The sequence below is a fragment of the Anabas testudineus genome, chromosome 21 (assembly GCF_900324465.2).
Source record: "Anabas testudineus chromosome 21, fAnaTes1.2, whole genome shotgun sequence".
Classification (NCBI taxonomy): domain Eukaryota; kingdom Metazoa; phylum Chordata; class Actinopteri; order Anabantiformes; family Anabantidae; genus Anabas; species Anabas testudineus.
This window is the reverse complement of record NC_046629.1, coordinates 23,091,146-23,104,738: the sequence shown is the minus strand read 5'-3', so window position 1 is coordinate 23,104,738 and position 13,593 is coordinate 23,091,146. Positions and strand designations below refer to the sequence as shown.

At 40.4% G+C, this 13,593-nt stretch overlaps 1 protein-coding gene across 2 annotated transcripts in view; it reads left to right on the top strand.

The window, feature by feature from the left end:
- The window catches only part of dnah7 (dynein, axonemal, heavy chain 7), a 72,391-nt gene extending 58,850 nt beyond the window's left edge, over nucleotides 1-13,541 (top strand). Inside the window, exons 55-66 of one of the 2 annotated variants that reach the window (XM_026376135.1) lie at nucleotides 1,485-1,577; nucleotides 1,760-1,918; nucleotides 2,120-2,281; nucleotides 2,387-2,587; nucleotides 2,805-2,966; nucleotides 3,672-3,857; nucleotides 4,710-4,847; nucleotides 6,752-6,982; nucleotides 8,602-8,754; nucleotides 10,396-10,573; nucleotides 11,321-11,424; nucleotides 13,064-13,541. In XM_026376135.1, the coding sequence (XP_026231920.1) occupies nucleotides 1,485-1,577; nucleotides 1,760-1,918; nucleotides 2,120-2,281; nucleotides 2,387-2,587; nucleotides 2,805-2,966; nucleotides 3,672-3,857; nucleotides 4,710-4,847; nucleotides 6,752-6,982; nucleotides 8,602-8,754; nucleotides 10,396-10,573; nucleotides 11,321-11,424; nucleotides 13,064-13,270 (1,974 nt within the window). In that variant the 3' untranslated portion in view covers nucleotides 13,271-13,541. Of the gene's footprint in view, nucleotides 1-1,484; nucleotides 1,578-1,741; nucleotides 1,919-2,119; nucleotides 2,282-2,386; nucleotides 2,588-2,804; nucleotides 2,967-3,671; nucleotides 3,858-4,709; nucleotides 4,848-6,751; nucleotides 6,983-8,601; nucleotides 8,755-10,395; nucleotides 10,574-11,320; nucleotides 11,425-13,063 lie in introns of both variants that reach the window. The other variant, XM_026376134.1, reaches the window with a different exon arrangement.
- Nucleotides 13,542-13,593: the final 52 nt, after the last annotated feature.

The following is a 13,593-nucleotide window of genomic DNA, read 5'->3' as shown; positions in this document are numbered from 1 at the left end:
AGAAAATCAAATTTCTGGGCTGTGAAACAAAGAGGAAGTTAAGCATGACAGAAATAAGATACATGAGTGGAATGCAGACTAACCTCAGCAAAACAGGGGTAGTAAGATGTGGAGGCGGGAGGGGAAAGGAAACAAGGTAAGAGTGAGCAGGTTAAACCTATTTTCCACTGGGTTTGGCATATGAACCTCAGGTCAACCTTACCCACCCTGCAGCTCAGCGGGATAGTTCAATGGGATTCCACTCACATTCTGAACTACCACATTCTTGCTAAATCTACAGTACCCCATACACCAGGGAGCACCTGCTACTTCTCTCATGTTGCATGTCTTCAGATATGAAAGTAATAGTAATAGTAAAAAGATTTTAAATTTGTTTCTATAAAGCATGCTGATCCTCATGCTCATCAGTTGAAGTCAATCATACTGTTACTATTTCACAATATCTTGTGACTAAACCATTAGCTAATTCTGTAATATTGATTCTTCCCCCCAAAATATTTTAGCTTCTCAATTCAATTGATGTCTGCAAAAAGGTCAAATGTAGTGCAAACAGGGAACAAAGAAAGTGGGAGAGGAAAATCATTTGCCTGTCAAATATAGATGATGCACATACTCAGTCGCCATCTTTAAATGATAGAGAATCTAAAATTCAAGTTTTATCTAATTGAATCTATCCTGTTCCTGTTCTGTTAGTCACATCTATGCGATCTAGATGCAAGAACAGATGTTTAATCAACGTGTGATGCACACAACCATGTGCCACACTCGCGCTTGTCTCGCTTGCTGTCACACACACATACACATGCACACACATACACACACACACACCATCTTTGATTTATAATCAACAACACTTCTAATTAAATCTAGTTTGTTCCAGTTGTAGAATTCACATTTATTCAATCTTGGTGCAACAACAGCTGTTCAATCATGCACGCAGGCGCTCAGGCTCGCACACGCCAACACACCCCTGTACACACAGAGAATCCCCAGGAGATCCTAAATAGGTGTATCCATCTCAGAGCACCTGCCAACACACATAGCCAGAAGTCTCTCAACAAACAGCCTGGGGGAAATAATTCCAAAAGTTCCTGCTACCATTGCTCACTTCCTCTGCTGCACTTGTATCACAAATTAATCAAACTTATTACTTTGACCCAGTACCCAGTGTTTTTTTTGCTTGCCTTCCTTTTCTCCTTCCTCTTTTGTCTTTTCCTCTGTCTTTTCATTTTCATACATATCTATCTCCCCATATTACGCTCCCTCCCCCTCTTTTTGCTTCATTAAATAGCTTAATCTTGCCTCTTTTACTTATGAATAGAAATGATGAAATATCCTCATTCTACATGGCGTTACAATATTTCATTTAGTCATCTCCGTGACTTCACAGAGATGATCTTATTTGTTTGTTTGGAATGTTTTATTAGAATTAATGTTTACAGGACAGCCTATTAACAAATTACCGCATAACACATAATTTTCAGAACCCCCACCAGACTTTCTTCCCTGGGGAGTGGCAGCAGAAGCTGAGTCAATTTCAGAAGATGCTGGTGATTCGTTGTCTCAGACCAGACAAGGTCAGTTCACATGGTGTTTTTCTAATTATAGTATAACAATATTTAGATGATGAGTTGTAAATTCATTTCCTAATACATCTTCTTTATATAAAAATGTAAAAAAAATCAAGGTTTATATAAGAATAAGTTTTGACACACAATAAACACAATAATTGGTTCTCTAGATTATTCCAATGGTACAGGAGTTTGTTTCAGACAGTTTGGGTCGTCCCTTCATTGAAGCACCACCCTTCAATCTGAGTGAGGCCTTCTTTGATAGCCACTGCTGTGCTCCGCTCATCTTCATCCTCTCCCCCGGCTCAGACCCCATGGCTGCATTGCTCAAATTTGGAGATGAAAAGGTACAGAGACATCTGGGAAATTCTGCAGCTTTGAAGCCTGCTGTGTGTCCAAACTCAAAATGAAAGGACAAACTGAATCCTGTAGATTTACCAGGCTTCCACACACTCAGGCCTTAAAAGCACTGAAATTTATTTTGGCTTCTTCCAGATAAAAAAGCAGCTACATAAGTGAGTGTGTGCATCACTGTTCTCATCCCTTAGGGCTTTACTGGTAATAAGCTGACCTCCCTCTCTCTGGGCCAAGGCCAAGGTCCAATTGCTATGCGTATGATTGAGACAGGCATTAAAGAGGGCACCTGGGTGGTTCTTCAGAACTGCCATTTGGCCACTTCATGGATGTCCACATTGGAGAGAGTCTGTGAGGTCAGAAAATACAAACACACAGGTTCTCTACTCAGTGGGAATCATTTTAATATTTTCCTTCCAATGTATTATTAATAATGGATTTATTTCAATGGCTGTGAGCAGGAGCTGAACCCAGACACTACCCACCCAGACTTCCGACTTTGGCTGACTAGTTATCCATCTTCCACTTTCCCTGTGGCTGTTCTTCAGAATGGGGTTAAGATGACCAACGAGGCTCCAAAAGGCCTCCGCTCCAACATTGCACGCTCTTTCTTAATGGACCCCATCTCTGACCCAGAGTTTTTTGGCAGCTGCACCAAGACGGTTAGTGTGTGTATGCTCTGAATCAGTTGGAAGTCTAGCTGGCTTGCTATGCATACCTATCATACCTGTATCAGTTGGAGCCTATGCTCCATCGAGTCTGTTGTCTACCCTACTGTTCTGTTCTTTTCAGTGTGTGTTTATTTTAGCTGTGAAAACTAAACAATAACCACTTTTCATTGTAAACTGTGCTTTTCATTTATGTTTATCTACCTCCTAGGCTGTGTTCAAGAAGCTACTGTATGGCCTTTGTTTCTTCCATGCCCTGATCCAGGAGAGGAGGAAGTTTGGACCATTAGGCTGGAACATTCCATATGAGTTCAATGAGACTGACCTCCGGATCTCTGTACAGCAGCTACACATGTTCCTGGAACAATACCAGGTGGTTATTTTTTCCGGTATCTTTCATTTGTGGACAATGATGATATTTGTAATATTATTAGATATTAGATCATGTACAGTGTGGTTTTTTCATGCTTGTAACTCACTTAAAATTAATTGTCAGAAACTCTGTCAAATGTCTTATGTCTGGCACAAAATTAAACTCCCATGCAGATGCACATCCATGCCTTCATATAAATATATTCAGCATCTAAGCCCATCATAAAAATTCTAGCTTTTACAAGTAGCTCCCTCTTTACTCAAGTATCTGCTTTCATCAGCTATATTCAAAACCCCTCTTGACATTTTTCCACAAACAGACAGCACACCAACCCTCCCCCCAATTCCCAGTTCTTCTGCCTAGCTGGGAAAAAGCAGCAGAAATAAACTAGGAAGGATATCTTCTTTTTGTATACAATGACATTTTTATCTTGTAACCAAGCGCCGTTCAGTACATTTTTAAGTGAAATTCTCCTCCAGAAAATGCCACTCTGGCCACAACCCCACCTTTCACCTGCTATTGCATTGGTTATTATTAAGTCTAGGCGGCACTGAAATGAATGTCAGTCTGCTGTTGGCCAAGAATGTACACACTATGCACTGTAAAATTTTGTATTTGTCAATGCATGCCTTATCTTAAAATGTGCAATACTATTAAATCATTATTCTTTGGTTACTGTGTAAAATGCCTGACTGTTTCCTGCAGGAAGTGCCTTTTGATGCCCTTCGCTACATGACTGGCGAATGTAACTATGGAGGGCGTGTGACAGACGACTGGGACAGGAGGACACTGCGCACAATCCTCTCGATTTTCTACACTTCAAAGATCATTGAGGATCCAGACTACAAGTTTGATTCTAGTGGGCTCTACTATGCACCAGCTGAGGGAGACGTAAGACACACTAATCTCATCGAATTGCAAGAAATCATAGCAGACATCAGTGTTAGCATTGAGATAAAATTTATTTTAAATGTAATTTTAACTAATTTGAATGAAAACACAAAAAAACACAACGTTTAGTGGTTTAGAAAGTGGTGCTTCTCTTTCATATTGTATAAATCAAGTATTTAATCTGTACAAACCTACATATTCCAGCAAGGTTATCAAGATGACCACACTCACAACACTAGGAGCTGTTATGTGCATCTAAGATATGTGTTACCGTTTATACCGTTTTGCAATTTGTTACACTGCCACATAGAGATGTTACCCAGTGTGTTATATAAATATAAAAATCCAAAGTCTTATTTAGAGCACAAGCACTTGACCACGGATCTGTCTGTTATCCAAACAGTAACAGAGTATTAGTTCCTTAAAAACTTAAGAAAAGAAGCTAACTTTAATGTATTTGTTTTTAAACTAAGCATATTAGAGGACTCACAGTTGCTTAGTGCTGTTGTTGAGCTACCTTTAAAAAGTCATTAGGAGATAAAATGTGTGTAACAAGGCACAGCAGGCAACCACCATCAGTGAGGGTTGATATATTTGTTAACACAAGAGCAATCTATGGCACGCTCCATTTTATTTGGCATTTTGTTCTCCAGTGTTGCACCCCCCTCTAACCACATCTTTTATTCATGAAGTCACATTTACATAGTCATTATAATAAATGTCAGCGATCTAAGGAGCCGACTTGTTTTTCAATGAGTGTTATTACTTTAGATGTTTCCTGATGTTGCGTTAAAATTGTCCTCGTACTTCACTCCTCTGCTCTGCCTCTGTTTCCCTGCATCTCTGCTGCAGTACAACAGCTATATAGAATACACCAAGTCGCTGCCGCTCAACCCGTCGCCAGAGATTTTTGGCATGAACGCCAACGCAGACATCACCAAGGATCAAGCAGAAACACAGCTGCTGTTTGACAGCATCTTACTTACACAGGTATTGATTAGTTTTGATATTGATTAGTTGCAAGTGTATGTACAGGATGTCCAACTGTCAACACACAGAAACACACATTTTTAGCTTGAGCATTAGCAAAAACTAGACAAACCAATACATAATAATGTGTAAAGCAGTTCAGTTGGGCCATTATATTCTCTCAATATGTACTTTCTGTAAGATTATTGTACACTTATAATAATCAAGACAGCGAGACAGAATTTCATGAACAGTAGCACCAGGCCACACCTGGATGTTTGTTACCTTAAACCGTGATGAAAAATATTATTCATGAACCATAATGTGGCCTGGCATGGCTACAGGTGAAACTCACAGACACATAAACTGGTGTACATGGATTAGAACACATTTACTATTTCACATGGACACACACAGCATTAGAATGCATTCCTCTTTTAGAAATATAATTGCCAGCCATAAATATTTTGCCCTCCATTTAAATTTACTAAGCAACTAAATTAAAAAGGACATTATAAACACACATATCAGTTGTTTTTAGAGAGACGTCTTGAACAACATTAAAAATCTTTGTATTTGATTGTCTTTATTTAACTGTGCTAAGACACAGCATGACACACAGAGGCTGTGGTGGAGCCATGTGATCCCACATCATTATATCTCCACTCTGTAGAGTTAGACAAGGATTATATCCTTACCATGTTACAGCTCCAGACAATGTTTGCTGCAAATCGAATCTAGGGGATTTCACCAAGGCCTCCTTGAAAATGACAGCGGTACAGCTCATGCTGCAAAGTGGGAAGATCTTAATTTATATGTGTATCCTTTAATTTATTTGCAGATACAGAGCAGTGCCAGTCATTTCTAAAAAAGAAATCAGAAATTTAAATTGTCTGAATTCCTGTATGTATTAAACTTAATATTAAACAAGAGCAACATGCAACATGTGACACCAGACAAAGTTTCCTTCAGCTCCTTTCATATATATATGTGGGAGTATATGAGTATATTTTATGAGTATATTTTGACAGCTGAAGACCTGGCTAAATACAAACAAATAGAAAATTATTTCCACAGGCATTGCTACTAGACATCAAGGTAAAATTAGAGCCCAATGGAGTCTGGCATTTATTCATATAAACTCCATTCAGCAAGATTAATAATGGCTTCAGTCATGTGTGGACTTTATTAGCATCTAATACGATCTCATCTGTCTCAATGACCGATAAACATGGAGACGCCTCAAATGGAATGAAGTAGCTATTTGTCATTCCTCTACTGTAACCTCAGTGCCATTAGCCAATGATTATCCATTACCGCTGACTACTGAGCATCAGATATGTAGGTAAACAGTGGTCTGAGAGGAAAGCCGTAGACAAGAGTAAGTAATTACCAGCATGTACAGTTATTAAAATTGTTGATAAGATTGTGTCAAATTACTGTTTGGGAGAAAATTGAGGAAATACTGTAAAGTTCTCTATCTCAAGAGGGAGAGTGTGTTTGAAAGTGTGGTGTGTAACGATGATATCCTATGCTTACACTTGCTAGGATCTCGTTGTAAACAGTCTTTCAGTAGCTATAAGCTAACCTGAGAAATGTCTGAAGATTAAGAAAGCAAAGGTGAAATTAAGAGGTAAAGACTTTGATGTTCTGTGTCGTTTTGTGTCCTTTGAAAACCACAAATGTTAATCAATCTGGCACAGAGATGATGAAATAGAAGCAAAGTTAAGTCAGAAGTCAGAACCTCTTAACATCAGATCAAAATATCACTGATGCAAAAGAATCCTAAGAAGGAATACATAATTTGACGAGTCAGACAGCAAAAGAACATTTTCCCAAAAAATTATGAACTGTCAAATCAATCCGAGTCATGGGTTCCATCTCCCCTTCTCATCCGTCCTTTGTCGCTCTGTGTCTCTGATCAGTCGCGCTCTTCAGGCAGAGACGCCAAATCCTCAGATGACATGGTCTTTGATGTGGCAGCTGACATCCTGAACAAGCTGCCTAGAGATTTTGACTTGGAAGCTGCGATGAGGCGCTTCCCCACCAGCTACAATCAGAGCATGAACACAGTGCTGGTGCAGGAGATGGGCCGCTTCAACAACTTGCTCTGCACCATCCGAGACTCTTGTGTCAACATTCAGAAGGCCATAAAGGTAACGCAGGGGGGAGCTGGTAGGGAGGAGGGAAATGTATTATTATGTTGCATTCCCACTGAGAGAAATCAGATGGGATTTCTAACACCTTGTTCTAATATGAGATGTGTAAACACCCAAATCCCCCTAGAATTCATGGTAGCAGTTAAGGCAGTTAAGACTAGAACTCAATTCTAGTCACAATCTCAGTGAGGCTTATTATTTGGATGGTTATACTCATGATACATGGCCAAAAGCACTATAATTATGCTAAATTTGTTAGTTGAACAACACAGTTGAAATGAACAATGTGAATCATTATTGATTTTACATTTCTGTATAGTGGAAGTCATATTTCATCTGATGAGCCACACCTCTGCTGAATGATTACAGGGCAAACTCTGGTAATACATCCTCAGAAATCAAATGCTTATTCAGAACAACCCAGAACAACCAACCACAGTAATCTAACACAATCATTTTGGTGAAAACACCTACAGATAAGTGTGCAGGGGGGAAATGAACCACTATGCAAAATAACTGCGTCTTACTAAAAATCCCTGTTATCTTACGAGCACTATTGTTAGATAGAAAAGCTATATAAGACGAGACGGAAAACGATGAGCTGAAAACAAAAACTACTGCATTAAAATGCATGTGTACAAGGGTTGTTGAGCCAATGGGAATGAGAGGGATGAAATCGTGAACTCTTCCCTTCAGAGAGTGCTCTTTTCCTCTGCAGCATAGATAAGAACTAAACCCACCGTGTGTGATACATCTTTTCCTGTAATGCCACTTGGTATTCATACCACTTACCGCTGCACAGGCCATAGACGGCAGAGTGTATTCTAAAGCCATGCTACAGCATTGTAGCAGCACGGTGAGGCTGTTCACTTAGTCACTGTGATGTTTAGAGTTAAATGCTTTATAAATCACAGTAGTATTACCACAAGTCTATTCATGAAACTATGAACCTGTGCATGGAATGTCAGGTTTCTGAAAGAGTACTTTGCAGTGACTGGCTCCATAAAACAATCAAGAGGAAATAATAGGGGAGCCTGAAAGGAAGCACCCACCTCTGCTGTTCCTGATGAGCTATGCCTCTTGGCAATTAGGCAAAATGTAGCCATCTTAAAGTCTTCATATAATTTTAATCATATATCTGTACTAATTGTGTTTCGAAAAGCTTGATGATGCCAGGACATAGACTACATTCAGGCTGCGTTTAACTCATGGGACTTGAATTATTTGGTTTGTAGAAACCAAACATCCTAGGAATTAGTATTTTTACATGGGCATCTGTAGCATTACACTGCATTCAAAAAATTAAAAACGTGCCTGAATAGACACAAGCTTCTCTTTATACCATTTAATAAAGAATTTCAAAAGCACGTTTCTTCTCCTTCACCAGCCTGATGGGACTGAAGTGGAGAGCGCATGAAAGAGTCAGGATGGGGAGTGAGCACAACATGTTTCATACTGCTATCAAAGGCCTCCAACAGAGTGATAAGAGTCTCTATTATGTGACTGTCTGTCACCTATCTCCAGAGGGAGGTTTTTAAGTGACAATCTTGGATTTCAGATTTGGGCTTTGAATAACTTCACATTTCCAAGTTGTGAAGATCTTCTTTCATGTGCAGGGGCTGGTGGTGATGTCTGCAGAGCTGGAGGAAGTGGTCACCAGCATCTTGAAGGGTCGTATCCCCAGCATGTGGATGAAGAAGTCCTACCCCAGCCTCAAACCGCTGGGGAGTTACGTGAACGACTTCCTGGAGCGACTCAAATTCTTACAGGTGCCTTAACCAACAAGCTCAACACTGGATGCTGAAAGATACAGACGTATTTTGGGTTATTCTTTAAGTGTCTGAAAAGAAATAAACATTGAAAAAATGAGGCTATAGGGGTTCAAATAACAATGAAGGTGTGTTTTATTGCATATATTGTCTTCTGTAGTGAACTGCCTGGTCCTGTGTCTTGTGTTGAAGTCCATCAGAAAGGGATTTCCTCCCCTTTGTCTGTGGTTGGCAATAATATTATCAAAATGCAACCTGTCATCAACCAAGCAACCAGGAATACTGTACTTGAGCAACAGCATGATTTAAGTCTCCAAAAAGAAGTTCTACATATAAGAAACAATTATATTTAAACTGTGACTGTAGAATTTTTTACTCAGGCTATTCCATCATGTTTAGTTAAACCATTCCAAAACTAATCCCAACATGATCACAGCTGCTAAAGAACAACGGAAAATCAGAAACCAAACTTCATAAATTCAGCAATTCAGAGCAATTTGATTATGCTTTTTCTTCAAAAACACATTTATACAGTGTTCTCAAACACGATCGGAATCTGTGGTTTGCCTTCCTCTGTTGTTTTCCAGACCGTTGATTTACTTTCTTTTTCATCCAGCATTGAGAGGCGGACGATGTATGACTTGAGGGTGAAAAGCTCAGTGAAGAACACAGTGTTTTGTGCTTTCTGCTGGTTATAATGTGGTTACATGCCCAAATGTACTTCAAACCTAGTGATTGCTCACAGCAAGACATTTCCAAATAGTAGTCAGGTGACCCTGCAGCTACAACCATTGTCAGCTTAAAGGTATGCATACTGCAGATTTCTGTGCTGCTTGTTTACCTCTAGTGTACTTAGCCTGACTTACAATAGCACCATGACTGAAAGCAGGGGGAAGCAGGAGGCTGTGTATTACATTTATAACCTTAAATCAGGACTGTTTACTTACTAAAACAGCTTGCAACTGTAATTGTGTATGATACAGTATATGTGTCTTCACAGGTAAAATGTCTTAAGCAATTACTCTAATGAACACATGACATGCCAGTTCCCACCATGTGAAGTCATGGGTGGTGAATTCTCACTGAATTTCTTTCACTGAGTAACAGTGAACAAGAGGAATATTCCTGAAGTGGAACCAGAAACATGGCTTCACAGACCCACGTGGCAGATCATGTGTTTCCTGAAGCAGCTTTAAAACCCTTGAGGGATTCCCAGAGGATTTTTCTAATTACTGTATAATCACAGCTGTATGCCTCCAGCAACCAGTCAGCGAACTAAAGGAATGGAAATGGGATGGACATGAGGTCACAGTGACCTTTGACCAACAAACTCGTTTCAGTTTATCCTTGAGTCCAAGTTGTCACGTTTATGAAAAGCTAGACCTCCGTGCATAAAGACATCCTGAAAATATAATGTGATATTTGAGATTGAACACCCATTTGAAAATCAGCTGACACTGATACTAATGAAAATCAAATGATCAACTTAAAACTCAAATTTGTCAGATTGAATAGAACATTTTTGGAGTTATCACCTCTCAATAACTTCAGAATCACCTTTTTAGGATTGCAAATTTGCATTCAAATGACAAAAGATCAGTGTGTTGTTAACTGTACATTATGTTGTTCTGCTGTGTTCAGGAGTGGTACGACCAGGGTACGCCCGCTGTATTCTGGATATCAGGATTCTTCTTCACCCAGGCCTTCCTCACAGGCAGCCAGCAGAACTTTGCCAGGAAACACACCACCCCTATTGACCTGCTCGGTTTTGACTTCGAAGTCCTGGATGACATTCAATACAAACGGCCCCCAGATGATGGTACTGTAGGGAACTACTGGGGGAGAGGAGGAGGTGGCATTAAGAAGGATAGTTGTAGAGAGAAGGATGAATGGTAGTTTAATAATAGAAGCTGATTATTGCTAAAAAGGTTAAAAGTGGTCTTACTGAGCAAACTATGCCTTAGATTGATGAAGGTAGAGAGAATAGAGAGCAGCTGAAGAGGGAAGGAGAGAGATGATACAGGGGACAAGAGGATGCCAAGAGGAACATAAGCAGTAGGAGGACGAGAAGAAACAAGTAGACAAAAACTGACATTAGGCTGACAGTATAGTACAGAGTGGAGAGTGAGAAAACAAGTTCAAGCAGAGCCTCACTTCCTCTCATGTACGTTCAGGCCTGCGTCAGCACCTCACTGCGCTTCCAGCTCTGCTGCGAGATTCTCAGTCAAAATCCCTCATAAAGGCTCCTCTACAGTCAGCCCCCAGCTGGGGCCCCATCACGCTAGCACAGCCCACACCGCCAAGCTAAAGACGTGACAGCGTGTTTGTGCATTTGTGTGTGTGAAATACTGACAGGATGCTAAAAGTCCGTTATCTCTGTCTCGCTGTTTTTTTCCATCTTGTTATTAACAGAGCTCACATGGTTTTGGTCCTAGGGTTCAGCTGGATTCATGAGGTCTTATGGATGTTGGTCTGTTGAAGGTTGTTGATGACTCTGATGCCATAGTCACATCAGCTGCTTCTCTTGTGCCTCTGAATTGTCTGTGTGTTTGCGTGTGAAACTCAGGTGTGTACGTCAGAGGTCTGTTCCTGGACGGTGCTCGCTGGGACAGGAAGTCCAAACGCCTTGCTGAGTCCTACCCCAAAGTGCTGCATGACCCCATGCCTGTGGTGAGCAGCACACACACTCACAGAGAGCCTGTACATGAACACACACTGCTGATATCAATTCAGAATATCAAATAACTATTACTGAATTAAAGAAACAGCCTGATAATGAGGCTGCACTGCCTATTTCTCACCAGCTGAATATCAACACCAGGGCCATTTAGCAGCTGCTCCAGAGCAGTTTATCATATCACCTGACCTTCCTCAGCTGGAGTTTCTCGGTTTTTATATTATTTAAACATCTGCAAATGCAAGACTACTCAGCAAACACTGTCTACTGATGAGGAATGTGAGATGTGATCAAATACTCTGGAGCAGCTGCTAAATGGCCCCAGAGGTGAGATTGATTGTCGGTTGTTTCCAAGGTCAAGAACAAACCTAATTGATGAGCTTCAATTTGAGATCCAGTTTTGTCCTTCAAGACATCAAGAGTCTCTCAGTGTGTGGTTTGATTAACAGAGTTTGGGATATCACTATCTCTTTTACAGTGACAATGGACTTGTTGAAACTGCAGTTTCAACAAGTCCATTTTTAAAGTGCAACTATGCAGATAGAAAAGTGTTGGTTTGCATCATATACTGTTAGAGTTTTGACATCTCAGCGTAGGTAACTGGAAAGCCTTTAGTGTAAGATGCAAGAGAAAAGAAACAACTCCTTGTTGCATAACGTATTCTTACATAAAGTTTTGGGGGGGGTTATTGGTTCTGTGCCTGAGTGTCCTTCTGGGTGTCATAGGCGCAGTGGAGTGATATTATCTTTTCAAAATGTGAAAATGGGGCAAATTCCATTGTTCTCCAGCTTGTAACCCCCTACGAGGAGGCGTTTTGTCCTTCTTCTTTTTATCAGAGACCACTATTGTGACTCTTGGTGGAGAATGTGAACAACAGCACTGTAACGTAGCTGCAGCTCCTTCTTCTCTGGACTCAACGCAGATCAGCTGCCTCAGCACTTTTTTTTTTACACTGCGCCTCTAGGAAACCCAGCTGCTTTGCTCTCTCATGCTTTTACTAATTAACAGAGCTTGATATGGTTTATGAAAGCAGTCTGACAGAGTGATGGAAACAGAGTGCTAGTAGCAAAGTGCGAGGACTGATCAAGTTTTCCTTCTTTTGTTATTCTTTGCCTCCTCTGTTCTCTCCTCCTCACAGTGCTTTCACTGATTATGAATAATGCACAAGGCTGACTTTTTTAATATTCCAACATTTCAGGGCAAGTTATTAACGGAATCAGTTTATGACAAGACTGGAACTTAATTAAAAATGTGTTTATTATTTGTGGTGGGGGAAAAAAAACAGCCGAGCTGGCTTTGAAATGCAAATCTTCAGCGAGGAGCCTGTTATGGAACCAGATGACTACTTTTCTGGCTGCAACTCAACAAACTGTGTTGTTTTTGTTTTTTGTTTTTTAAGATGTTTAGAGTGGCCCAGTTTATCCCCTTTGCATAACCAAGACTTCTTAATAGCCCAAAGGGACTCCTCTTTGTTAATGCTATTGTTTTACAAGTTTATGTCCCCAAAGTTCTTTTTTTTTTTTAACAAAAGTTGATGTTCAGATAACAAATAAGATCCAGGTTGCTTTTCACTCTTACACGATGTGGAGCATCTGCTCTGACCTTTAACACAATCTGATCTCCCTCTGTCAGATGTGGTTGAAGCCTGCCAAGCGACGGGACATTCCCCAGAGGATGTGCTATGTGGCGCCTGTCTACAAGACCAGCGAGCGGCGTGGCACTCTGTCCACCACGGGCCACTCCACCAATTATGTCATCGCCATGTCGCTCAACTCTGATGTACCCGCTGAGCACTGGATCAGACGAGGGGTCGCGCTGCTCTGCCAGCTCAGCTTCTAATTATTATATACTATGAAATGTAATTAAAGAGTTAAACAAGTTTCTCCTGCCCGTTATGTAGCGCATCGACAGGTTACATAATACAGCTGTGGCAAGTAAGAATGAGGTAACAATTATTCCTGTAGTTTGTAATGGAGTACTCTTTACTGGCTGCATAGACGTTTCAAATAATGAAGAATCTATTACAGCTTCTATTTAAGTTGCACTAGAAGCACTTCTGTATGAACAGAGTCCACGTTCTTTCTACTTCAGTTGACTTGAACAATCTTTGTTTCCAGCCATTAGTTTTATTAACCATTGAACTTTCATTCAAACAAGCTTGA